At 46.3% G+C, this 25,785-nt stretch overlaps 1 protein-coding gene across 1 annotated transcript in view; it reads left to right on the top strand.

Annotated features, from left to right (window-relative positions):
• The window catches only part of Iqgap1 (IQ motif containing GTPase activating protein 1), a 90,151-nt gene that overhangs the window by 30,466 nt on the left and 33,900 nt on the right, over positions 1-25,785 (top strand). The window contains 13 exon segments of the mRNA NM_001108489.1: positions 1,267-1,423; positions 3,959-4,036; positions 5,603-5,679; positions 8,467-8,534; positions 10,112-10,225; positions 10,726-10,904; positions 11,263-11,347; positions 14,586-14,749; positions 15,595-15,679; positions 18,482-18,645; positions 18,823-18,983; positions 19,743-19,867; positions 21,825-21,988. Of these exon segments, the coding sequence (NP_001101959.2) occupies positions 1,267-1,423; positions 3,959-4,036; positions 5,603-5,679; positions 8,467-8,534; positions 10,112-10,225; positions 10,726-10,904; positions 11,263-11,347; positions 14,586-14,749; positions 15,595-15,679; positions 18,482-18,645; positions 18,823-18,983; positions 19,743-19,867; positions 21,825-21,988 (1,621 nt within the window).

Raw genomic sequence — 25,785 nt, 5'->3', positions numbered from 1 at the left:
TAAACACATCAGGACCCCAGACTCCAACAAAACAAAAACCTCCAGCCAAAACAACAAAATAAAAACTCTTGTGCCGACACACTTTATAAAGCTTATTTTTACTCACCAGGACCTTTTTTCACTTAGCTTTTCACACATTCTTGACTTTGGTCTAACAGATCAAGCAGCATCTGATGTTTGGATTTTTTTCCCCACTGTGGAGAAGAGTAGGAGGATACTGCTAGCCTTCATAACTTGAGGGAATAATTTTAATATGCGTTCTTATTCCAGGTTCATAAGTCAATGAAAGTTCTGAGGTTCTGTGTAGAATTTAAATACATGAACATTGGAATGTGCACACGATAGCTTCCCTTAGAGACTCAGGAGACTGGCGAAAAGTGGGTAAAGGGCTGTCAGGATGGCTCAGTGGATGGAAGCGTTGTTTCCAAGTGTGATGATCTGAGTTCAATGCAGGGAGGTGGTGAGGGCGCACCGTGGAAGGAGAGAACAGACTCCCGCAAGTGGTCTCCTGGCATCCACTCACACGCCATGGCAGGTGCTGCTTACATACACACGCACACACATACTTACAGAGGTGTATACGCACACATACAGGTGCACACACATACACACCTTTACTTACATGTGTATTTATTTTAAATGTTTAAAAAATGTAAAGAGGTTAGCAATCATTGCTGTGAACAACTTTCTGTTGGAGGTTTGTGTTTGGCTTCCACTCCCTGCACTCGTGAGACCAGCGTCCAGTGGGTTTCTTTTCCCCTCGTGTGTAGCCATGTCTTCTTTCCTGTGTCCAAGGAGCCTCTTAAAACATTCATCATTCAGGGGGGCTTGTTATGTAGAGAAAGCTTGTGCTTTACTCTTTCCTTAGGAGTTTCCTTCTGCAGTATTTTAGCTGATTGACTGTTTTTGTTTTTGGAGCTGGGGACCGAACCCAGGGCCTTGCGCTTCCTAGGCAAGCGCTCTACCACTGAGCTAAATCCCCAACCCCAGCTGATTGACTGTTAAAAGCAACCTTAGTGCCTGAGCCTAGAAGGTCACCGCCCTGAAAAAGCCGCCAGTGACAGCCAGTTGAGACCAGTGACAGCCAGTAAATGATTGAGATGGTGACTTCGGTTGCAGATGGATTTTTCCAACCTTGCTAAGAGGTCTCAGCCACAGCCAGGAAGCCTGTCCGTGTGGAATGTGTTCGAGAGTGTTCTTACATTTGGCTCAGAATAGAAATTAAAACCCCCAGAGAATTTCTGACCGTCTTTTTCTTGTGTGCAGGTGGATGGAAGCATGCCTAGGGGAGGACCTGCCGCCCACCACAGAGCTGGAGGAGGGCCTTCGGAATGGGGTCTACCTTGCCAAGCTAGGGAACTTCTTCTCCCCCAAAGTGGTGTCCCTGAAGAAAATCTACGATCGAGAGCAGACCAGATACAAGGTGAGCTCTTTGCTTGGTGCTTAGAATATTTCTGCGCACGTGAGAGGGTTAGCACGGGTGCTCTGTGTGGCATCTGTGGAGAAATCCATGCAAGGTGTGTGCTTGTTGCAAACAAAGCACCCACCTTAAGGGACCCAGGATAACGGAGTGGTACAGAGTGAATACTTCAGGAAATGGTGTCAGCTGAGCAGTTCTAGTAGCATGCTTCTGACAGGGTAGTTTAACTAGAATTTCTCAGCCTTGGTGATTTATTTTTTCATTCTTAGAAAGTAGAGGAAGTAACTGGGGGAATTACCACTGTCACTAGGTACTGTGACTGACCTAGTGTAGCTGTTGTGACTTTGGGAACATTCTTCCTGCCATGCTGAAGGAACTGAAGATAAGATGGGAAAGAAACTTCATTTCAGAAAGCGTATGTAAATGAATGCACTGCATCCTGCGGCCATCCCTGAAGAGGATGGTCGGGATGTGGAGAACAACCAGATTTCCCATCTTCAGAGCTCTTGATAGCAACTTGCGTCTGAGTTAGTTTGAGAGACAGTGAAGGACGACATAGCCAGAATGTAAAGGGCAGACTTTCAGGACTGAGCCCAAAGCCATATGAGCCAAAGCTACAGACTGTGAAAATAGTTTTTATGTTTAAGGTTTAAATTCAGGTCAAGAAGGTATAGGTCTTTAGCCAAAATCACTATGCGCTAATTATCTGAAATGAGAAAAGTCAGTAAGAAAGACTTATTTACTGCGGCCCACAGTTCCCTGGGCAGTCTGTGGTCATTCTGCTCCGGTCTTCCTTGGCTGTGCTGCCGATCCCAGCAGGGAGCAAAGCTCAGAAGGGCTTACCTCATGGTGGCTGAGAAGTGAGGGGAGCAGGGGAACAGGAGACAGAATGAGGAAAGAGAGGGAGAGAAGGGGAAAGAGGAGAAGACAGACTCTTCAGAGATGTGTCACCAGTGACCTACTTCCACCCCATCAGGCCAATCAACCAGGAACTTAGTCAATGGCTCAGTCATTGATGACGTTAGGACCCTCACATTACAGCTATCTCTTTGCACTATTAGCTGGGGACTAAAATCACTCAGGATTCTTAGAGGGTATTCTAGATCCAAACCATGAAATCCTAAACAGCAACTCCCCCATCCCCACCCCCACAACAGAGTTTCTCTGTGCAGCCCTGGTTGTCCTGGAAATCCATCTGAAGAGAAGGCTGGCCTAGAACTCAGATATCTTCAGGCCCCTGTTTCCTGAATGTTGGGATTTAAGGCAGACACCACCGCCATGCCTGACTAGAAACTTCTTAAAAATGAAAGACTTAATATTTTGAATTTTAAGTAAAAAAGCTATGACAAAGACATCTTTAGAGCTATTCCCTGCTCCTCCCTTTCCTGAGACAGGGTCTGCCTTGTGTATCCCTGGCTTAACCCAGAACTTGCTATGTAGATCAAGGAGGCCTGGAGCCTGCAAAGAGCTGTTTGCCTCTGCCTCCTGAGTGCTGGGGTCAAAGGTGTGCAGCCACTGCCCAGCACAGGAGCTGTTCTGAGGATAGCACAGCAGCACACTAATGAAGAGGGGAGGTTTCCTGGTCTCACTTTGTAAGCCTGGCTGGCCTGGAACTTGTGACAATTCTGCTTCTGCCTCCTGAGTGGCACAGGTGTGTGCCATCATATGTACCATTATATTAATTTTTTTTTTCCAGAGCTGGGGACTGAACCCAGGGCCTTGCGCTTGCTAGGCAAGCGCTCTACCACTGAGCTAAATCCCCAACCCCTATTAATTTTTAAAAATTAATTTGCCCTAGCAATGTCTTTAAAAGACACATACACACACACACATGCACGCACGCACGCACGCACGCACGCATCCCTTTGTAGATGGGCATGATGATACACGCCTTTGATCCCAGCACTCAGGTGGCAGAGGCAGGCGGATATCTGAGTTTGAGGCTAGCCTGGTCTACAAAGAGTTCCAGGACAGCCAGGGTTACAAAACAAACAAGGAAAAAAATGTGTATATCCCTTCATCTCTTTGTAAATTGATCTTGCTCCAAACTAATAGATGTAGGGTTGTAACTCAGAGGATAGAGCTCTTGACTAGCATGCATGAGTCTCGGGGTTTGATACCCAGCACTGATTTAAAAACAAGCAGATGGGTGTTTGTAGGGGATTACTTCTAGGTATATTATGAAAACCCTGACCGGTAGGTTGTTTCTATCTGCTCAAGCCTCACACTAACCTACGAGGTTTACGTGTGCACCGTCTCCTCACACTGCAAAGCTGAATGACTCCCACTGTCATCAGCAGATGTCCAATCCCGAGAACCGAGCCTCGGATAGTGTGATTCCAGAGACCAAGCTGTAAAAGCACACTGCTGAGGGAGGTTCTCCACGCAGTTTCTAAGTGAGAGGAGGGCAGAGGGCAGCTTCTTGGTACTAAGGTGGGAGTGTAATGACCTTAAGGGAGGGGATGGTGTAGCGATTCACAACAAGAGCTTTTACATAGCACTTGCCAAAGCATGCAATGCTCTTGTGTTTTCTTTCAGGCTACCGGCCTACACTTCAGACACACGGATAATGTGATTCAGTGGCTGAATGCCATGGATGAGATTGGATTGCCTAAGGTAACCTACGGGGTGCCCATGTCACTGCTGGTGTTGGCATAACAGCTCTCATTTAACCTGCAAAGTTATTCTACACAGTAATCAATGATCTGTCTGTCCTTCCTCTATCTTCCTCCCATTCACCCTTCCCTCCCTTTACTCCTCTCTCTGCTCATTCTGAGACAGTAGCTCAAGCCGTACTCTATGCTGGCTTGGAACTCAAAATGCTCCTGCCCCAACCTCCAGAGTACTGGGTTTATAGGCACATAACACCATGCTGGCTAAGTTTTGCCTGCTCCTCCTTAATGATAAAGGTTCTTTTCAGTTTGATTCGGGAAAAGAATTTTAGTCTTTTTCTTTCATATTTTTTCTTTTTCCTTGGTAAGGAAATACTTTTCATCACTGTGATGGGATTAGGTGGTGGTTTTGATTCTCTTAGACTTCCCTGTGGAGCCCAGGTTTTTATAATAGAAAAAGAAGAGGGCTACAAGTGAGCTCTGGAGTGTCACCAAGTGTCACCATCGTGTGGTGACCAGTCTCCAGTGTTAACTACTGTGTTGAGCTCTTTATTACACATGGGTCTGTTGAGCTGACTCAAATGTGGATCTGCTTCTGTGTGAGAGGCCAGCTTTCGTCCCCACTTCCTCAGAGCAGCTGCTGAAGTGCTCTTCTCTGTCAAGGGTACGTCCCACAAATGTCAGGAAGTGATTGCGCCAAGTTACTATGGTTACCTGGCCGTTCTGTGTACCTATACCTCCTGTTCCTGTTTTCTGTAATGTAAAATGCACGCTCATGTAAACTACTACACTGTACCTGTGACTTCCTGCCTTTCGTATAGTGTTGTCATCTATAAGTGATGACAATTTAGCATCCTTTAAACGGTATTTGAAGCGTGTTTGTGTTTGTGTTTCTAGGGGTCTTTTGTTGTGTTGTTTTGTAGTGGCACTAGGGAGGCCTTAGTGGCAGCTAGGCAAGTGCTCTACCCTCAGGCTGTGTCCTCAGCCTTCATTGGTTTGTATTTTGAGACGTTCTCATTGAGTTGCCCAGGCTGCCCTTCAGCTCATCCAGGCAAGCCTTGAACTTAGGGTTCTTCTGACTTAGTCTCAGAAGTTTGGAGATACCCTAACCTATCATCCAGTCCTTCCCCAAACTTTCTTCATTTATCTGAAATGCCTCTTTTATCCATCCACCATCACAACAACTCTGCGGCCCGCAGCTTGCTTCTCCTCAGCATGGCCTGGGTCCTGCCTCCTGTGCTGTGCGCTCTCTAAGCTCGGCTTTATCCTTCCCTCCACAGCTAGGGTACATCCTTGTCCCACTTGCCAGGTCCTCGCTTGTCTGGCTTTGAATTCGATAGCAATCGTCTGATTTCACCCTGCTTAACGACCTCGTTTTCTTTCCACTTTGGAATATGCTCTGTGCCTTGCAGAGAACTTGAGGCTCTGCTCACTCTCCTGAACACGAGCCTCACTGCTGTGTTCCCTGAAGATCTTTTCCTGAGCTCTGGTCTATCTTAGTAAAGGTCTTTATTCATTTCCAGATTCTTCTAACCAATCCATTTAGTCTACTTCTTTGATTTCTTCCTAGATTTTTTATCCAGAAACCACAGATATCTACGACCGGAAGAACATGCCAAGATGTATCTACTGTATCCACGCCCTCAGGTAACCAGGGCCTCTTAGCAGAACAAGTCACTTAAGGATAACTGCTCGGGCCAGTGGGTATTTTTTTTTTTTTTTTTTGTCTGTGCTGTAAGAATGAAAGAGGTTTTACATCAACTTCAGGATTTTCAAGTGGAATAGAAGCTATTATCCTTACTGAAACACCTGTGTTTTTCTAGGGAACAGAGAGAAGGGATTGTTTATTTCCATAATATATTATTGTTGCAGAAACATGGTATAATCTTTCATTTTTTTTAATCTGGCGCCTCTCTGAATTCTGCATCTTAATCAGGGTGTGGTGTCCTTTCTCCAGTCAGCCATCTGGGGCCTTCCATTGTTATTTGTTCATTAAGTGATTGCTATACCAACACAAATATGATAGGAGGTAAAGCATAATTTCATGGAAAATGACTTAATTTCAGGTTCCCACTTCTTAGAATCATCAGGGTACTGAACTAGCAGGAGTCTGAAGGGAGGGTGGGGAAAGGAAGAGGTACATTTTGGTAGCTGGGAATGGAAGTATATGCTAGCAGATTCCTTCATGGCTCTAGGACTGAGAAAGGTTGAGGAGGAAGTGGGATGTGAAGGTGACATTTGTTTGTTTGGATTCCCCTTGCTATATAGCGTGCGTGTGTGTGTGTGTGCGTGTGTGTGCGTGCGTGTGCGTGTGTGTGCGTGCGTGTGCGTGTGTGTGTGTGTGTGTGTGTGCGTGTGTGTGTGTACCTGTAAGAAGCCTTTTATCTCAAGTTAAGTCCAGGACCTCACACATGCTAAGCAAACCTTCTGCCACTGAGCTGCTCCATCTCGGGTCTTTTGTGAGACTTGGGCGAGACCCTTGGTATCACCCGCATCATTGTGAGCATGCAAAGAGTGACTGCAGGGAGCTCGTACATCTCTGTGTTAAGAGCATAACAAATTCATATGCTTGCGTCTGAGCCAAAGCCTGATTAATTCTCAGCATTGTGATTGGCGTGGTTTGCTGAGGTCTGTCCGTAGTGATAACCTTGTAAAGGCCATGCCTACAATGGCTGTCTGAACTTGGCAGGCACGGAGCCTAAGTTGACAGAATTCCTCTCTGCTCCCTCTGTAGCCTCTGATGTAGCTTGGGTCCCAAGCCCTCAGTTCTTTGAAACATAGATGAGGAGTTAGCTATGCCTTCCTGATGATGGGGTCAGGACAAAGGGAGGAAGCCTGCCATTGTTCTCCATTCCTCTTGCATATGCAGTAGGTGCTTAGAAAGCACACACAGAGCCGAGTGTTCTGACTTGGGAGTAATGCTTTCTTTCCTCTCATTTGTTGTTTTTCCTGAAAGGTAAGTTGGCAACCCTTGATAGTACGTAGGAAGAGGCTGTTAACTACTCGGGGCCTCAACAACAGCTCTCAGGACAGATTCCCACCTCATGACTTTGTATGTACCAGCAGTAATACAGAGCTCCCCGCAACCCCCAACTTTCAGTGCTAGAGTCTTACCCACACCTGGCCCAGGCAGGCAAGCGCTCTCTCTGCCACTGAGCTGTGCTCTCAGCACCTCCTGTTCCCAGAGCTTTACTGGCTCTGATCCACAGGCAGTTGCTGCACCGAGGCGGTGCTCAGTCGAGCTTTCCTTCCTTCCCCTAAGGTTTTACACGTCTGAGAACTGATGCTAGCTTGGTGTTAGAAGGATCAGTATTCTAGGTCATCCTGGCCTACATAGTGAGTTCCAGGCCGCCAGGACTGCACAGTGAGACCCCACCACCAACCACCACAAAGCAAACTGAAATAAAACCCCACTGATTTTGATGTTAAATAGGCCCATTATCCCTCACCTTACATTAAGAAAAATAAAAAACTTTCATGTTGTGAAAATTGAATTTAAGTTAGTGTGAGTTCATTTGTTGCTAAAACCTGGTAAGGACAACAGATTGTCTAGAATATTTATCCACAGGCACGGTTATTTTGGAAGATACTGGGGTTTATAATTATCTGAAAAACCGTGAAAGACCCTTTTAGATTTATTTGAAAATGATTTTGTTTTGCGAGTGCACAAGGGTGTGCATGTCAAGTTCAGGGCACAGCTTACAGGAATCAGTGGTTCTTCCATCAGTGGGTCCTGGGGATCGAACTCAGGTTTGATGGCCAGATGCCAGAGGCACCATCTAATATGCTTTGTTTGTTTGTTTCTGTGCCTTGCTGAGACACTGTAGAGTCCTCTGATCTCTTCTAATTCATTGATTCTGATCTGTTGGAGCTCCAGGATCAACCAAACAATATAGACTTGTAGACATTTCTCTCTGAAAGATGGGTTGGTGAGATTTGTCTTTCCCATCATCGAGTTTAGAGTCTAGAGGCTTTTTATTCTCTGAAGAACAAAGATAAATAAAATAGCATGTACTGTATTTTAACTCTTAGTTAACTGAACCGAGCTTCTGTGTCAGCGATAGCAACTCCACTGAGGCTAGAGCCACTCGCTGTCTGCGTCATTTTCATGAGGCTTGTTTAATGTCTCATCACCTAAACATACAAGTATGCCTCACTTGTGCGAACATCGTGTTACTATAACACGATTTATATTAACACCAGCAGCTCAGCATATATTAACTTTGGGGCACAACTGGGACCTGAAGTTGTAGTCTAAGGGGAATCTTTCATCCTATTGTGCCTCTCACTGTGACACAAAGCATGCTGGGGTAACAGTCATGGCTGGGGGAGGGGGTGCGCTTCTCAGTGCTCCTTTTCCCAGGCTCCCCCCTCCACCTGAGCCACAGTTGCTGTGGCAGGAGGCCTCACTCTTTGCACATTGGTGTCTTCTAGTTTGTACCTGTTCAAACTGGGCCTGGCTCCTCAGATTCAAGACCTGTATGGAAAGGTTGACTTCACAGGTAAGGAGTTCCAGAGGCTTGTGGAAAATGTATGACTCATTTGGTAATCGCCTGGGAAGTTCAACAGTGCCTATCTTAAAGGAGAAGGCTCTAGAAAATGCTCCCACAAGGAAGTGGGAGGAACATAAATGAACTACCCTTTTAGTGTGGGAAGAGCATGGACCGGAGAATTGCAAACTGCTCTTTGGCTTATGTGAGGATGGCGGTAGAGTTCGTGTTCTTATACATATTTTTGTCTGTGTGTCAGTTGTTTGAGAATAGTGACATTAAGACTTAAGATGGTGGTATGTGGAGCTAACATTAAATGTGTACGGGTTGTTAAAAAAGCTTTATAACTAGCACCTGTTGGGGAAGAATTAAGGGGCAAGACTGGAGAATGAGTTGACTCAGAAACACGTTTAGTTATGTTAAAGTCTAAGCTTTCTTGTTCCATATTTCCTGTATATCATAAGAACAATGAAATACCTTGTAGAGAGAAGCTTTGGAGACTGGAAATGGAGAGTCAGACAGTAGCAGGTGGCCTGGTGGAAGCCTGTACGTCAGAGACTGTATTGTGAGACTAGAGCCAGAAGACTTGGTGGGCCCAGGCTTTCTCTGAGAGCTAGTTGTGAGAATTAAAGGTTCTATGAGAATAGCCTCAATCCTTTTCCAAGAATGGCACCTCCCATGATCTAGGGGTTTTCCACTTAGATCTGCCTCTTTTTTTTTTTTTTTTAAGACTTATTTATTTATCATATATAAGTACACTGTAGCTGTCTTCAGACACACCAGAAGAGGGCATCAGATCTCATTACAGATGGTTGGGAGCCACCATGTGGTTGCTGGGATTTAAACTCAGGACCTCTGGAAGAGCACCCAGTGCTCTTAACCACTGGGCCATCTCTCCAGCCCTAGCCCCGCCTCTTAAAGGGCTCTACCTCTCAGAACCCCACAGTGTGGACTGAGCCTGTAACATGGGCCCTTGTGGGCTAGGCCACAGTCCAAGCCGTAGCATTTTGTGTGTCTGCTCTGGTCAGGTACTTGAAGGGATGGAGACCAGGAGGAAGATTGGACAGTGGTAACACTGGTCAGGAGTAAGGGTCAGATCTCTCAACTGGTGATTATTTTCTCAGCCGTGGAGTTTGAAATTGGTAGTATTTTATCTATAATATTTTTCCTTCCCGGAAACTCATTCACCAGACTCAGGGAAAAGGTCAAAGCCTCCATTATCATTTGGCTTTCTGCCCGGGAAAGGAAACTGAGTAGCAGCTAGTGGTTTGGATAATAGAGACTGAGATAGCAGATTGTGACTCAGTCACCCAGTTTACCTTAAAGCCTCCGATCATCAGCAGATTAGTGCAGGGAGGGCTGGAAGTACAGTTCTTAAAAACTATGGCCCCTGGGTCTTTTTGCCTTACAGTTATGTTTGATGCTATTGGTAATAGAAGGAGCAGATTTATTGACCACATGTCGTCTAGCAAGTACTAAGTGCCTACAGTATTTCCTTAATCCTTAATTGGAGGCAGAGGCCATTTTATCCCTTTGAATTATGAAAAGGTACTTACCTTGCTTGACTAGGTCTTCATTCTTCCCTGCAGAGGAAGAAATCAACAACATGAAGATTGAGCTTGAGAAGTACGGGATCCAGATGCCTGCCTTCAGCAAGATAGGGGGCATCCTGGCTAACGAGCTCTCGGTGGATGAGGCTGCATGTAAGGAGGGAGCTCTTCATAACTCAAGGTGGCTATGCTGTGCTGGGGTGGCAGGAGCAGCTCTGCTAGCAGCTTTGATCAATGGATAGTTTAGGCTAAAAGTAGATTATCCATTTTTATTAAAGACAATTTTATTAAACGCCCTGCATTTTGGTGCCTTTTAGGGATCTTTCTCTTATGGTATTTATTACACAGTTCAGGGTGAACATTTTTCTTAGCACATATACTTGGTCAGGGTATATTACGAATATTCAGTGTGGTGAAAATTCCAGTGGATTCTAGATGAACCACCTGCTGTGTGCAAAGGAGGAGATGGCCGGTGATGGAGGGACAGCCAGCCCTCCAGCCTTGCTTGTGATTTTTCTCTGGGCAAGGGGTCTACCATCTCTGTGATGGCTGGTCGAAATGTCCTTTTGTCTGTAGAGTGTGTACCCGTTACCACCTGTAGTCTCAGTGTGCTGTGTCTTGATTTAGTTTCTTTGTTTGTTTTTTTTTTTTAGTACACGCTGCTGTCATTGCTATTAATGAAGCTATTGATCACAGAGTTGCAGCTGACACGTTTACGGCTCTGAAAAACCCCAATGCCATGCTTGTCAATCTTGAAGAAGCGCTGGCTCCCACCTACCAGGATGTGCTTTACCAGGCCAAGCAGGACAAGATGACAAATGCTAAAAACAGGGTACAAGTGCAACATCTTTTTAATTGACTGTGTTCTTCCATGTTTGGTAAACCAGCCTGTGAACGCCATTTTATTGACATGTAACTCATGTGCAGTACAGTTGGTCCATTTTGAGTGCCCAGTTGAGTTGTCGCTCCTGGCTCTGCTCTGCACGAACCCCTTACTGTTTGTAATAAGGGGACCTGGGTCTTGTGTTTTTAGGTATAGCCATGTAACTTTGTCACTTCCAGAAGGTCTGACTCCATACTTAGACTTGTTCTTGGCTTTGTCGTGATGGTGGGTGGGAAGCAGCATACACAGACTTCTCCACGCTCTTCAGAGACCTGGGCTCATCTCTACTGTTTTTACTCATCCTCAGACGGAAAACTCTGACAGAGAAAGGGACGTTTATGAGGAACTGCTCACACAAGCTGAAATCCAAGGGAATGTAAACAAAGTCAACAGTAAGTACAGCCTCCAACTTACAAACAAACCTAAGGCAGGAGATGAGCTGCCTCAAGACACCCGAGTTTCTTCTTTCTTCTTTGTAGTGCTAGGGTTGGAACCTAGGGCAAGCACGATACCACTGAGTTACACCCCAGCCCAAGGAAGGATCTTTTTCTTTTCTTTTTTTCCCCCCTTTCCTCCCCTAAGACAGGGTTTCTTGATGTAGCCCTGGTTGTTCTGGAACTCACTCTGTAGAATAGGCTGGTCTCAAACCCAGAGATCCACCTGCTTCTGCCTCCCTGAGTACTGGAATTAAAGGTGTGTATCACCACCAAAGAAGTATCTTAAGAGAAGCCTCCTTTAAAAAAAATTTTTTTAGGGCTGGGGATTTAGCTGGGGATTTAGCTCAGTGGTTAGAGCGCTTTTTTTTTTTCTTTTTTTTCGGAGCTGGGGACCGAACCCAGGGCCTTGCGCTTGCTAGGCAAGTGCTCTACCGCTGAGCTAAATCCCCAACCCCTAAAAATTTTTTATTTGACTATATTTAATTGTAAAGATACAATCATGCATTATCTTTTGTTTATGTTCAATGTTATATTCTGAAAAATGAAGTTCCTTTTATTTTACTTAAGGAAAAAGTTATCACCCCAGCTCAGGTATCCGTTAATTGAATTGCAGAGATAAGGGATGGTCTTCTAGGAGCCTACATGAGATCACAGATCTAAAGCAACTTCTCAGCTAGCCTTTCTGTATCTTACCTTTGAGCGAGTGTGTATGTTTGTGCATGTATGTGAGTGTCTGTTTTTTTTGTTTTTGTTTTTGTTTTTTTTCTTCTTTTTTCTTTTTTTTGGGGCTGGGGACCGAACCCAGGACCTTGCGCTTCCTAAGCAAGTGCTCTACCACTGAGCCAAATCCCCAACCCCGAGTGTCTGTTTATTTGTATGAATATGTGTGTCTCTGTGTGTGTGCATATATGAGAATGTATGAGTGAGAGAGAGAGAGAGAGAGAGAGAGAGAGAGAGCGAGTGTGTGTGTGTGTGTGTGTGTGTGTGTGTGTGTGTAATTATTTTCAGTGCTTGGGAATTGGGAATTGAACCTAGGTCCTCACTCATACCCAGGAAGCACCACCATTGTGCTGTATCCCTGGCCCAGCTCTGTACCTTTGGCTGCTTCCCCTTGCAGTCTCTAGACCAGTAGTTCTCAACCTTTTTAATGCTGGACCCTTTTAACAGTTTCCACCCTCCAAACATACTTATTTTGTTGCTACTTTGTAACTGTAATTTTGCTACTGTTACAAATGTTATGAATCGTAAAGTAAATATTTGATATATAGGCTATCTGACCTCCCAAGAGGTTTCGACCTTCAGGTTGAGAACAGCTAGTCTAGTTTATCTGAGACCCCCTTTCTCTTGGGTTGCTGTCTGGCCTTCTGAGGGAGCTTGAGATCTGCATCTCTCTCTTTTTTTTCTTTTTTTCGGAGCCAGGGACTGAACCCAGGGCCTTGCGCTTGCTAGGCAAGCGCTCTACCACTGAGCCAAATCCCCAACCCCTGCATCTCTCTTTTAATCAAAGTTAAGTATTGCTATGTCCCAAATATTTCAATTTTTTAGTATTCTATTGATTTCTTTTTGCAACATTAATGATAAAATCACATATCTCTGAATGGAGTAGCAATAACACTGTATTTTTCGTTTTCTGAAAAGAAATGGTCTATACATAATAAATATAAAAATTACAACTCTGGGGGTGCTGGAGAGATGGCTCAGCTGTTAAGAGCACTGACTGCTCTTCCAGAGGTCCTGAGTTCAATTCTCAGCAACCACATGGTGGCTCACAACTATCTATACTGAGATCTGATGCCCTCTCCTTGTATGTCTGAAGACAGTGTCAGTGAACTCACGTACAAAATAAATAAATAATCTTTTAAAAAAAATTTACAACTCCTCATAGCTATAATTTCTTAGATCAGAAGTTGCCTTATTTTGGCTTGCAATCTAATAATGCCTTATTTTACTTCATGTGCATGATTTTAAACATGGAACATAACTCTTAAAATAAGACAGCCCAGGAAGACTATTGAGGATGAGGGGAAAGGGTAGACATGTAAATGGACGGTGATGGATGATGAAAATATCACAGGAATCCCATTAACTTACACGGAAATAGAAAACAAAACATCGCCTTCCCAAGGGCAAGAAACCAAATTGCCCTATGAGCCATGCAACTGAGGGTTCAAGTTCCTGTCTGTGTTCAGGAGCTCAGCAAGAGGCTTGCTCAAGCCCACGGTTGGAGACCAGCTCAGGCACACACTGAGACACCCCATGCCCAGTCGCCCCATCCTCAATGGGAGATGATGTCTCCTATGCCCTTCTGATGAAGAAACATCTGGGGTTTCCCTGGCAACCCTTCTACTGGAGGCAGGACCTTGGAGTAGGTGCTGCTTACAAGCTTGCTCCCCAAGGCTTGCTCTGCCTCTTGAGTGCTGGGATTAAAGGCACATGCCGCCATCATCTGACTCAGACTGATTTCTTATAGAACCTGGGACCACCAGCCCAGGGGTGGCACCACCCACAATGTGTTGGCCCCTCCCACATCAGTTACTAATTAGGAAATGCCCTACAGGCTTGCCTTCCAGCCTGCTTTATGGGCCATTTTTCTCAGTGAAGGTTCCCTCCTTTCACATGACTCTCACTTGTGTCAAGTTGACTTAAAAACTACCCAGCACAGGGAGACAGCCCGCTAGTGGTTTCAAATGCCATGGAGGAGTGTTTGAAGGAACTAAGGCTGTCAGTGAGGTATATGCCATCACAGTAGGGACAGTTGGGTGAGTTCAGTGGGAATTCCAAAGTGCAAGTGTAAAAGATTTAAAAATTGCCCAAAGCTGTAAATTGTCACAGAAAACCCTTTGTTCTGTGTGTTTTACACAATTCGGAAGCATCTTTGGAAACAACGATATCTTGAGTATTGTAGGTATTGCTGTGTCTGGTTTGGTGCCAAACCATTCACAGCTGGAAGCTTTTAAGTAGGCCTGGAGTGTGGCAGGAGTGTGGAGACTGCAGACGGTTTGGAGATCCTCCACTTGATGGCATTTGGGTTCTCTGACTCTAAACTCTTGAGCTTCTGAGCCATGGGGCACTAGGACTGACTGGGCACTAGGACTGACTGTGCAGTCTGGAGCTGAGGTTGTTTGGGGGAAGGAAGATTCTCTAGGCTGTTGTGTTATTGTCAGATGGTTTTAAACCTTTGTTCTCCCCTCAGCATCATCTGCCCTGGCCAACATCAACCTGGCTTTAGAGCAGGGCTGTGCACTGACCCTGCTCAAGGCTCTGCAGTCAGTGGCTCTGGGCCTCCGAGGGTTGCAGACCCAGAACAGCGACTGGTACCTGAAGCAGCTACAGAGTGATCTGCAGCAAAAACGACAGGTGGGTGAGGCTGGGGCTTCCTGACCCTCTTGGTTCTGTTCTGTGCCCCCAGGTGTCTATGTCCCTAGCTCCCATGCTGTTCCCCTGGGTGTCTAGTCCTTACTTCCACTCTGTCCCCACAAATGTCTGGCCCTCAATTCTATGCTGTCCCCGAGGCATTTGTGTGGCCATTCCTTAATACATCTATTTTCTTCATACAGTTTAGGCTGGTGGTGCTTTTAATCAGCCAACATGCACATGATCTAAAGCCCTGTTTCCCTTGGAGAGGTGACTCCTCTTTTAAAGTACATGATGCCTCCTCTCCACTGCTCCCTCCCAGTCCTCCTCCAAGGGAAATCTCTGTAGGCAAGCTCAAGGTTTCCCATTCTTACTGCAGGAAATTCTACTTTAAAAACATTCCCCACACCGTAGCTTCCTTTGGCTGACACTGGAGAATACTTCAGGTGCTGCAAGGATGGATCTCAGGGGATTAGACGCGTAGGCTTTCCTCAGAGGAAAAATAGAAAGTCTGCTCTATTTTTGTCTACTACATAAAGACATGTATACATTTCACAAATTCCTCCCAGCATACATTGGTAGGAATAAACCACATTAATGCCCTTGTGAGTCCATAAATATTTACTTATTAAACATTTCAGGGCTATACACACACTTGTACTGGTATATCAATAGCCATTCTACCCCAGATTTGGCAAGGGTTTTTGGCTCTATTTAGTGTGGCTGCATTAAGCCTGGAGCTTACTTAGTTTCTTTGTCCCTTGTGACTGCTGTTAAGAGGACTTCCATTCAGGTCTAGAGGCCTAAGCATGAACAATCTTCTCATCAGTATCCTTTGCTTTCCTTAGAGTGGCCAGACTGACCCTCTGCAGAAGGAGGAGGTACAGGCCGGAGTGGATTCTGCCAACGGTGCTGCCCAACAATACCAACGACGTAAGAGTCCCTTGCTCCAAGCCACAGAAATGTTCAGGGGCGGGGAGGAAGTTGTGGCTTTATGTTATTAAAGGGTCTGAAGTTACGTCACCTGCCACCTGAGCTGACTAGTCATGATGCAAAGCCACGTGCTTTTGGTGGCAATAGCATTCTTCTGGTTTTAAAAGCAAAACTAGGGCCAGGCACATTCACTATGGCTAGTAAACCCTTTCGGGTAGTTCTGGAAGTGTCTGGAGAAGGCAACACTTAAAGGGCTGTAGGTTTGGGCTGTGGATGAAGAGAGAGCACTGCTGATGAGAAAGGAATCGGGGCAGACATTGCTGCTGGGGAAAGAGGCTACTGAGAATTCTGGTACTGTTTTGGCTGAGTTGAGATGCAGCCGGGAAGCTTTGAAGGGCGGCCTTACTAGAAGGTTCCTGGGAAAGGAAGGCCTGTCTAGCTGGTATAGGGAGCACACATGACAAGTAGTGCAGGCAGACAGTAAAGGTGAAGAGGGAAGTGGCTATCTCTTCTAGACCCAAGCCAGTCTTTATTGAAGGGCTAAGAGCAAGCACATGTCAAGGTAGCCAGGGAAACGGGATGCAGGGGTGTAAGATGTGAACTGATTGGTCACATGGTCCCCCCCCCCCCCATCAGTCACAGGATGAGTAATATGCTCTCTGCCCCCATCATGCACTCCTGCTCCTGGCCTGAACTGTTTCCAGGCCAGGCACTAGAAGCACCAGGTTTTACCTCTTTACAACAGAGGAGGAATGCAGGAAACAAAGGGTGCAGTCTGCTGCAGCAGTAGCCCTTCTCTTGAGCATGGTCAGCTGGAGATCCTGGGCAATTCAGGGCACAGCACCAAAAAGGGAGGCTCAGAATCTGGCCTGTGGGTGCCGGAGTCAGCCCTGCATGGAGGGCAAAAGTTCTAGAGAACCAAAGGTGCAGACAGCCCTGAAATGAAGTAAATTTCAAAACCTGGGGGTTTGGCTTCTGAGAATGAGGAAGAGGAAGACAGGAGGAACTGCCTCCAGCAGTGGGGCAGATGTTTTCCTGAACTTGGCCCTACAATGTGAGCGCTATATTGTTGACATAGTCTAGCACTTGCAAGACATAGGCATTGTTTGCAAACTGAAAAGGCTCTCATATGAAGTGTGGCAGAGGTGCCAGCTTATCAGCTCAGGAGACAGACAGGTAGGGGTGACCATTGGCTTATAGGCAAGCAGGTTCTTAATGCCTGTATCCTGGGTGGCAGAATCAGCCTACAGAAAACCCAAGCACTGTATGAAGACATCTATTTGAATACATAGGACCCAGCCTACTCTCCCTGGCCCATGGGTCACCTTGAGCTCCTAAAGCTGCCTTTCAACCACAGACCAGACAGTGCTATCCCAGCATAGTCCGGCCTGAAATTAGGTGCCAGGTAAACCAGTCACTGCCTGAGAGCAGATGCCGGGCATGCACCGGGAACCTGGCATGATGGCCTGCTGATGTGTACAGCCTCCTGTGCTGCCTGTGGGCTCCCAAGTTAGAGGAGAATCCTTGCTCATAGTGTGGCCCATAGGCTCAGAGTTGGGCAAGCAAGAATCCTTATGGTAGGTGGTTTGAAATGAGGGTGCTTGGCTCTCTAGCTCTTCAGCTCAGCCACAGGCATGGTGCAGCCTGCCTTGCACCTGTAAGAAGCCCATGTCCACTCCCATGGCCTCTGCAGCTAGTACTCAGCAGGAAAGCCATTCTCTGGCTTTCTGCATTCTGCAAGAGTTCAGCTTTGGGCCTGGCTCCATCCCTGCCCAGCAAGACCTGGTCTGCTCCTACTGGAGTCCATGCCCCTGTTGCTACTGTACCCCAGCCCCACTGCAGGGCTGCCACTGTCATCTTCAATGAGGTGGTGGCTTCCACATCATGACTGATATAGGTATAGAACAGAACTTTATTTTGTAAAAATTTGGTACCTCCTAGCCAGATTTGGTGGCCCATACCTAGAATTCCAGCAACTCCTGAGGCAGGAGAATTTTTTGTGTATAAAGGCAGACTAGGGCTACATATGGGTCTTTGGGGCGGGTGTGTAAATAGAAGTGTGGGTTTCTAGAGAGATGGTTCAGGGCCAAACATTTCCTGCTTAAGCTTGAGGACCGGAATTATAATCCCCGGGATCTGTAAAAGCCTGTGGTCATGAGAGAGAGCTGCCTGGTAATCCCAGAGCACAGTAGGGTGATGTATAACAGACCAGCCTGACACAAGCTGACTCTGGTTCAGCAAGAGACCCGGCCTCAGTGTATAATGCAGAGAGTGATCAAGGCACCCGATATCAATCAATCTAAGGCCTCCACACATGTCCTGCCACATGCATCTACACATGTGTGAACATGCATAGACACATACATTCTACAATACTTCTAAAGCAGTTTGTGAGGGGTGGTGTGTGCTGGTACTGGCCCAGGGACTGAACACACTTGTTACTCTGTGGAGGACCAGGTTCTATTCCCAGCACTCCCACAGTTTACAGGCTTACAACCTTCTGTAACTCCAGTTTTTGGGGATCTGACACTTCTGGTCTCCATGGACACCAAGCACACACACAGTACACATAACACACATGCAACCAAAACATACACATAAAATAAAAATAAATCTTTTTTAAAAAGCAGTTGGGCATGGTGGTACACGCACTTAATCCCAGCACTAGGGAGATAGAGGCAGGTGGATCTGAGTTCAAGGTCAGCCTGATGTACATAGTGAGACCCTGTCTCAAAAACAAAACAAGGCACTGTTTCTGCTCAGGGCTTTAAGCCCACTGCGTGCTGACCTGTTTTCCTACAGGGTTGGCAGCAGTGGCAGCGATCAATGCGGCGATCCAGAAGGGCATCGCCGAGAAGACCGTTTTGGAGCTAATGAATCCTGAAGCCCAGCTGCCCCAGGTGTATCCATTTGCAGCCGATCTTTATCAGAAGGAGTTGGCCACCCTGCAGCAGCAGAGTCCTGAGGTAAGTTAACTAAGCCTGTATTGTTTGGGAGCAGAATGGGGTGGAAGTGAATTTAATACCCACATCTCTGTGTGCTTGGGTAGAAGCTTTTTCCAGAAACTTAGCTTTATGTGGAACTCCTAATTCCCCTGGTGTTGGGGAGTGTCCTTTCTCACTGTTCCTCTCTGTCCTGCACAGCATAGCCTCACCCATCCTGAACTCACTGTTGCCGTGGAGATGCTGTCTTCTGTGGCCCTCATCAACAGGGCGCTGGAGTCAGGAGACATGAACACGGTGTGGAAGCAGCTGAGCAGCTCCGTTACAGGCCTTACCAATATCGAGGAAGAAAACTGTCAAAGGTGGGCCCAGAGCCTGTGCCTCCGGTCCACTGCATGGCGGTTACCTCTGTCTTCCTGTGTCTACACCAATTTTCCCCCCAGGCTTTATGTCATTATACGGTGACTTCGTAATGTCAGTACAGGACAGACGCCGTGACATTTTGGCTTTGTTGGTGCGGGGGTTGGAACCCAGGCCTCACACATATGGAAGAATATTCTACCGCTGCGTTCCTCTCCAGCTTGGCCCTCTTGTCTGTGTGTCTGTCTTTTGGATGAGTCCCCTGCTTTTAGAGTTGGTATCCTAGAACTTAGAGACTAAGTGGTTTCCTTGTGTGTTTATGGTTTTTTTTTTTTTTTTTTTTTTGGTTCTTTTTTTCGGAGCTGGGGACCGAACCCAGGGCCTTGCGCTTCCTAGGCAAGCGCTCTACCACTGAGCTAAATCCCCAACCCCTATGGTTTGTTTTTTTTTTAAGGATTTTATTTATTTATTATGTATGAGTACACTATAGCTGTCTTACGCACACCAGAAGAGGGCATCGGATCCCATTACAGATGGTTGTGAGCCACTCTATGGTTGCTGGGATTTGAACTCAGGACCTCTAAAAGAGCACTACTCAGTGCTCTTAACCGCTGAGCCATTTCTCCAGCCCAGTATGTTTACGTTTTAAGGTCACTCCGCGTTCCCAGAACTTATCAAATAGTTCCCACATTCTAGAACATTTATTCCCTGAATAATCATTGTGAAGGGTTTTTCCCGTCTTTTTGTCTCGGGCCGGGCAGGTATCTGGATGAGCTGATGAAGCTGAAGGCGCAGGCACATGCAGAGAATAATGAATTTGTCACGTGGAATGACATCCAGGCGTGTGTGGACCACGTGAACCTGGTGGTCCACGAGGAACATGAGCGTGAGTAACTAACCATTACGTCCCCTCAGAAAACGTTACTGTTAAAGATGGTGGGATTTGGGGCTGGGACGATGACTCAGTCAGCAGAGTGCCTGCCCCACAGGCAAAAAGATGTGAGTACAGATCACCACCACCCAGGTAAAAGTTGGGTGTGGTCGCACTGGAGAGAAGGGAGGCAGAGACAAGACACTCCCTGGGAGCTCATCAACCAGTCCAATGACTAGGGAAACAAACCTGATGTCAACTTCTGACCTGAGTCATGTCCACACATGTGCACATACACCTGCAGCAGGCAGACACGCGGTGCTCACAGAAGAAACACATACACACCACAGGAGCTGGTTCTAAACACTACTCCTACAAGGGCTTTTGAATGAAATATTGAAGTACAAATATTTATCTATTTCACACATATGTTTGTACAGTTATATACAACTCAACTAGCTACGGTTGGGTACTGTTTTCGGTACATTTATGTGTCCACTAAATAAACTTTGGACCAGTAGTGGTGGTGAATGCCTTTAATCCCAGCCCTCGGGAGGCAGTCTCTAGGTGGATTGCTCAGTTCAGGGCCAGCCTGGTCTACAGAGTGAGTTCCAGGACACAGAGCTCACAGAACAAAGACAAATAAAATTTAGGGGAGGTGAATCGAGCATGACCTGTTGTAGCTTTGAGAGATAGTAATAACTCTATAGCGTGTACTGGATAGCATATAACAAGTGGTCCTAACAAAAACTGCCTGAAGTGTGTCATCTAGTACAAGGGCACAGTCTTCTACAAGTTCACTCGTGGTCAGACATCAGCCGCCAGTTTAAACTAGGCCTCTCTTCTGAACGAGCTGCATGAGATTTCCTCTGCCTCCTCAGGTTTAATGGTTTGCTCAAAAGCCTATAGACCCCACAATCATGCAAGACTCGGAATTACAGAGAGAATATAAAGGGTATAAACCTGGAGGCAAAAGTCGAGAGCCAGGGACTGTGTCTGGGACGGTTCTGAGTCAAAGTTGCTGTGGCCTCATATGTCGCCCTGCTGACGATGATCACTGGATGATCACTGATGGGGACTCACCTGAGCTTTGCATATCCAGAGTTGACTTCATTACCTACGTGGGATTTGCTCAATTGTTGACCTGGTAGTCAGCAGGCCAGGCCGAAGCTACCTGACTTCTTAGGTCCTGCATGGTCAGCCCTGCCTGAAACAGTTCTGAGGCCCACGTAGGACGCCTCCATTGGCACAGCTTCAGGTGTGGTGGGAGGACCATGAATGACTGCTGTTCTTCAGGCTGTTCCAAGCCTCCCTCAAAGACCAGCCACATACTGCGGCCCACAGCAGAGCCCTCCCCAAAGTAGCCCTGCTGCCCGAGTGGGTGTTTCCAATTCTAATTCGTATTTCCTGTAAGGGACACTCAACTGATTTATGGGAAGGGATCGGAGTGGAATGGAGAATTCCAGGCTTAGATTCTGTTTCATTCAGTAAAAATGATGAATGAGTTTGGTTGCACATCTGAAGGTTCCTGTGAAGCCAGTGTCGTTGGTCCTCCTCCCTCTCTCAGCATGTGGTGGCCCAGGCTTGGATGTCAGCAAGCAGGAGGCCTGGGCTGGGTAAAGCCTACCTGAGCTTCGCAGTGTGACTGAAACTAAAACACCCATCACTTGAATGCTTTAAAAACGAAACAGAAGAACCCAAGCTTCCTGTAGGAGTGGATAGGGCGAGGGAGTTTAGATGAAACAAAAATTAAATTATCTTTTGAAGTACAGTGCTGCTTAATTGTAGTTTGATTCGATTATAGTTGATTACTCCCAGGTGAGTTCATGGAATTAGCATGGTTTTTGCTGATCTTGAATTTGTGGGCTCACATGATTCTCTTCTGTCAGTCTCCTGAGTAGCTGAGACTCTAGGATGTTTTTTTCCCTAAATTTCTTAACTACAACATAGCCTTTTGTCTCCGGGTACCTAGGGATTTTGGCCATTGGTTTAATTAATGAAGCCCTGGATGAAGGGGACGCTCAGAAGACTCTGCAGGCCCTGCAGATCCCTGCAGCCAAGCTCGAGGGGGTCCTTCCAGAGGTGGCACAGCATTATCAAGACACGCTGATCAGAGCAAAGAGAGAAAAGGCCCAGGTGAGCACACCCTGTCCCCCTACCCCACCCCGTCCTCACCCCACCCCTCCCCTGCTATTCTGACCCTGCAGTCAGCCTCTGGGAAAGAGGCCTGCCCGCTGCATTACCCGTGTTTCATCCTCTGCCACTAGAGAGACAAAAGCTCCACCTGCTGGGAACTGGGGGCGTTTCGTACATTCCTCTCATAGCTGTCTCTGCAGCGACATTCCTTTTTAAATTAAATGTAATGTTCTTAATTAGCTTCCAAAGTTGCAGGTTTCTTCACGGCATTTTATACTGTTTGGTTGGCTCTCCCTCCCACCTCCGCCTTGCCATCCCCCACCTTGCTGACATTGTTGGGTTAATTGAAATATAAGATCCTGACCGAGTCAGATGAAGCATTTGGGTGTTTAAACTTTGAGAAGCAAATGCACCTGTGTGATTAACATTTACATTATATTGCAAGACTTATCAGCACCCCAACACTATCACTCATGTCCCCTTCTGTCCATACCCACCCACGCCCCATTTGGTGGTCCCCACTCTTCCAGTCTTAGATGCCACTGTTGGCTTTAGCTCTGTATTTAAGCACATCCGGGCATTTCTGTGCCGGGCCTCTTTTGTCCAGTGTGCTAGAGACATTCACCCACAGACCATTGTTGTGTACAGTCCTGCTGTGTCACTGCTGTCTGTTACTGGGAGTTCCTACATTTTGTCTTCTCTGTTGGTCTATGACTTTTGGTAGACAGATGCATGTAAGTGGTGGTGCTCAGTTGTGGGGTGCTTGCCTAGTGTGCATGAGGCCATGCGTCCGCTGCCCAACACCTCAAACAAAACCAAAAACCAATTATGTATAGATTTAGGACAGCCATTAGTGGGTGAGGGGAAAAACATAGAGGCTAAACTTTAGTGGAGAACATCATAACTCTTGCTTTACAATACTTTTATTAAGACATAATTCACGGGGCTAGGGAGATGGCTCAGTGGTTGAGAACACTGACTGCTCTTCCAGAGCCACCTGTGATGGGATCAGTGCCCTCTTCTGGTGTATCCGAAGACAGCTACAGTGTGCTCACATTCATAAAACCACAACAAAGATATAATTCACATACCGTGTAACTCACCGTTTTAAAATGTGTGTCAGTGATTTCCAATCTCATGATAGAATTGTGAAACTGTCACAGTCGCTTTTAGGTATTGTCATCCACAGAAGAAACCTGTACCTGTTAGGGGCCCCTCAGTGCTCAGTCTCCCCCAGCCCTGAGCAGCCATCAGTCTCCTGTTGTACGGATTTTGAATTCTGAACACTTCATATAGATAGAATCGTGTGATATATTGACCTTTGTGGTGGCTTCATTTAACTTTGTCCAAGTTATAGCGTGTGAGTGGCATTTGAAGCATGTCCTTTTGCTGTGGAAGGGAGAAAAGGGTGGCTACAGGGAGCCTTGCAGAACATCATGATGTGTACACTGCTCTTCACTTCGGGTAGAATTGTCTTTTTTTAGGCATTTGTTAGCTTCCAAGTCCTACAAACCATCTAGGGAATAGTGTTAAAAATAGTTATCATAGAATTCTAAATTTAGCAAGCACAAAATTGTAATTTAAATTTAGTCTGTAGCTAGGTGTGGTAGCACATGCCTGAGCCCCAGCACTGATGAGTAGAAGCCAAGCCAGGGATTAATGGCCACTCTCAGCTGCACAGTTAGTTTAAGGCTAGCTTGGGCTCCGTGAGACCCTGTCTCAAAAATTGAAAACCATCAAAAACCCACGCAAAATATTTAGTTTGTAGTTAGTTCTCTTGGGTGATGTCTTTGTGTCTGTGGTGATCCCAGGGTTAGAGAAGTTTACCAGAGAAGCCGCTTCTCCTGAGCCATATTTTGTTGTATGTCCTTGATTGTTGCTTACAAGTATTCGTTCTTTGAAAGAACGCAGCTCCCTGTGGGAGTCCTCACATTTCCCACTTTCCTTCGCTCCCTTTTCTTGTTAGTATTCTGACTAGAACAGCAGAACTGACCTGTCTTCAAGTCTAACACCCCCTTCCCCACCACACGTGCCTCTACACAATCAAATCTATTTTAGTTACTGTACTTTTCCATGTTTAAGAATGTGATTTCTCTTTGTTGACGCCGCTAGGTAATGTTCATATGCTTTAGTGTCTGCCATGATCCCACTAGTTCTTTAACATAGGTAAAATAGCTGATCTGAGTCATTGTCCACAAGAGGCTCTTCAGTGGTAGCCTCTGTTGTCTGGTAGGTTTGTCTGTGTCTGTTCGGTCCCTGCATGCCTTATTTTTGCTGTTGTGTTTTATTTGGCAACCAAACATTCTACTGATAATATGCTAACTCCAGAGATGAGATCTCTGCTCTCATAAGTCACTTGTTTAGTGTTTGCAGTATTCGTTGAGATGGGGGCTTGCTTTACTTTCCTGAGATTGCAGGTGCTCGGAAGCTGTCCAGTGACCTTTCTGAACTCTGTGAACTGTCTTTGTTATGCACCTGCACGAAAATCTCCCTAATCAGCTCGTGATTTGCTAACAATTGGACAGGTGTCCTTGAATCCCTAGGACCCTGTAAAGCCTCTGTGCCCTGCTGAGGGCCCTTTGTGCTTACAGCTCAGTAGGCGGTTTACTGATGTATAGCTTTTTCTCCAAACTTGGTCAGACCCTTGCTAGAGCTTAGAGCTTTCGATTCTATTGGATATAATTTGCAGGCCATATAATTCATCATTATAAACTATGTGTCATCGGCTCCACTGTATTCACAATCACTTCCAGAAGAGTCTTTGTGTCCCCACCTGTACCAGCCGTGGCCTTCTCGATTCCCATCCAGAAATAGGTCACGTTTTCCCAGCTTTCTCTAAATACCTCTTCTCCAGATTTTCCTTCTAAGTTTTTTGTTGGTACTCTTGGTGGTGGTGGTGGAGGTTGCTGCTGTTGTTGTTGCTGCTGTTGTTGTTGCTGCTGTTGTTGCTGTTGTTGAGACTTTTATTTAACACCCAAGCATCAGTGATGCTAAACAGCTGGGGAAGGCCCTGGGACGAGGGCAAGCACTAGTAAACTCCCAGGGAACACCAAACGGGCTGTGTGGAGGTGCAGCAGCACAGAGCTCCCGCTCTCACTCAGTGGGAAATGCCTTTGTGCCAGTCCTAACTCTTGCAAGCCTTCCTTCAGCCCATCAGCTTAGAAAAGCCAACTCTTGCCATTTTTAGCCAGCGTTTTGTTGCATTTATAGTGAGAGGTTTCTTAGAGGTCCTTAGTCTGCCATTTCTTTGGTGCCATTTCTTTCCTTCCTTGAAGTGGGTACCTTTGGAGCACTTTCTGAGAATGAATTGCCAGTCCCTGGGTAGTAGAATCTGAATGCCCAAGATGAGAATCATTTTAATATTACGTACGTGACTTTCTTTTAAAACTCTCTTCCCATCGACACACACATGCTTGCGTGTAAGCCGCCAGAAACCAGGGCTAGCATATCCCAAACCAACTTCTATTCATTCTCTTGCCTTTCATACCTTAGCTCCATTGTTTGGTTCTTACGAGTGAGGATTATGTGTGAAAGAAAGGTTAACCATAGTTCTTTGTTTTGGCCTGCATGGGGCAATGGGGGACGGGACTGTGAACAGTCAGAGCTCTTGCAGAGCTCTCTCTCCCTGCAGGGAAAGGCTGTGTTCAGCCTCCCAGCTCTGCTGATAGCTGATTCTACTTGGTATCCATGTGAGAACCAGCAATGGCTGGATTCCAGCCCATGAAGTGCCCCTGCTTTGGTCGGTTGGTAGGGTTTGTGGGTGGCTTCTCTTGCAGTCTAAGACCATCTGCCCTGTC

This window comes from Rattus norvegicus, chromosome 1 (genome assembly GCF_021556685.1).
Source record: "Rattus norvegicus strain SHRSP/BbbUtx chromosome 1, alternate assembly SHRSP_T2T, whole genome shotgun sequence".
NCBI classification, from domain to species: Eukaryota; Metazoa; Chordata; class Mammalia; order Rodentia; family Muridae; genus Rattus; species Rattus norvegicus.
Note: the sequence above shows the minus strand (reverse complement) of the source record. Positions and strands in the feature narration are given on the sequence as shown.